General features: G+C 48.4%; 1 protein-coding gene across 1 annotated transcript in view; it reads right to left on the bottom strand.

Moving 5' to 3' along the window:
* BAHCC1 (BAH domain and coiled-coil containing 1) overlaps window positions 1-1,337 on the bottom strand; it is a 93,095-nt gene that overhangs the window by 81,611 nt on the left and 10,147 nt on the right. The window contains 1 exon segment of the mRNA XM_019515030.1: window positions 1,215-1,333. Within this exon segment, the coding sequence (XP_019370575.1) occupies window positions 1,215-1,333 (119 nt within the window).

Here is a 1,337-nt window from a genome sequence, read left to right as displayed (position 1 = left end):
GAACTGGCAAAGCTCCACGCAGCCTAGTCTGTATATTCACACTCAATGGCCTCTGGTCTGGGCCAGGTCTCTCTCTGTATTATAATTAAACACTCAGTGTCAAGATACCATCAATAATTTATTCTAGCGGAATCACCGATTTGCTTACCTGCAAATACCTCAAATTTTCTCCTCTCCCCTGAATTTCCCCCCGAAACCTGAACCTCACTGCAGACTTCAGGGATGAGAGAGATCTATGTATATATTTTATTTTTTTTAATCATGCTGTGGGCCCGATTCAGGGAAGTCAGAGGCAGGAATTCACCCGGGTTGGAGTCAGGGCTTATCCTGAAGCAAGACGGAGCCGCCCAGAGAAAGGAGGGCGGGGGAGAGATTTAACAAACAAATCTAAGCCGGGGCCCTGTCCGACTGGCATTGTAAAATGAACCTTGCTGACATCTGAATGCAAGTGCTCTGGAAATCCCAGAGACCGCTAGCATATCCAGGTTTGGGTTTTGGGGGTTGTTCTGATTTTCTGTTGTTATTTTTTCTTTTAAAAGGGCACAAATAAAAGGGGGGGGGAAGGGAAGCCACACTTCACCTGGGGAGCCGCCTGCAAAAACGATGATGTAATAATTTTAAATAAGGTGCATTTCAAAGTAAGTCTGCCTGGATGCAGGGCCTTTGTTAGTGGCACTTTTTTATTTTATCTCATCCTGCTAAAAGCCCATTAGCAATTATACCATTTTTTTTTTGGCGCGTCATTTTTTTTTTTTTTTTTTTTTAGGAAATTTACAGTTGCCTTTTGACGCTGCTCCCAGCTGACAACTCCCCCATTCTAGTCCATCTCATGCCATCCCTTTTAATCCACGCACTAATTGTAATCCCATTAAAGCAGATATAATTTTATTAGTATTCACAGTTCATCAAGCGAGCAATAAGAAGGGTTACTGCTGCGTTTTTTTTTTTGGTTTTTTTTTTAAACTGCCAAAAAAAGAGAAGGAAAAAACACACACACGCACAGAGAAGAAGAAAAACCCTCCTCTGATGTTTCAAGCAAACTGTAAACAAACCCGAGCAGCTCGGTGTGGTTTTGCAAGGCTAGCATTACATGCAGACATCCAGAGCCGCAGCCTCTCTGCCTCTCGACATCCAGAAGCAAGCGGCACCTCTCGCCCGGCCTCCCCGAGCCCCCGCGCGGAGCCGGGCCCGCGGGGAAGGAAGGGGTCACTCACCCGTGTGCGCCGCCATGGAGATGGGCGAGGGGAAGTACTTGCCCGGCTGGAAGTGGCCCGGGTGCTGCACGGCGGGGCCGGCCGCGGCCAGGCGGCCCGAGCCGCCGCGATGCGCCAGGCTGC

Source organism: Gavialis gangeticus, unplaced genomic scaffold, assembly GCF_001723915.1.
Source record: "Gavialis gangeticus isolate Ggan-Ray unplaced genomic scaffold, GavGan_comp1, whole genome shotgun sequence".
In the NCBI taxonomy this organism is placed as follows: Eukaryota; Metazoa; Chordata; order Crocodylia; family Gavialidae; genus Gavialis; species Gavialis gangeticus.
The sequence above is the reverse complement of the archived record's forward strand: the minus strand, read 5'-3'. Positions and strand labels throughout refer to the sequence as shown.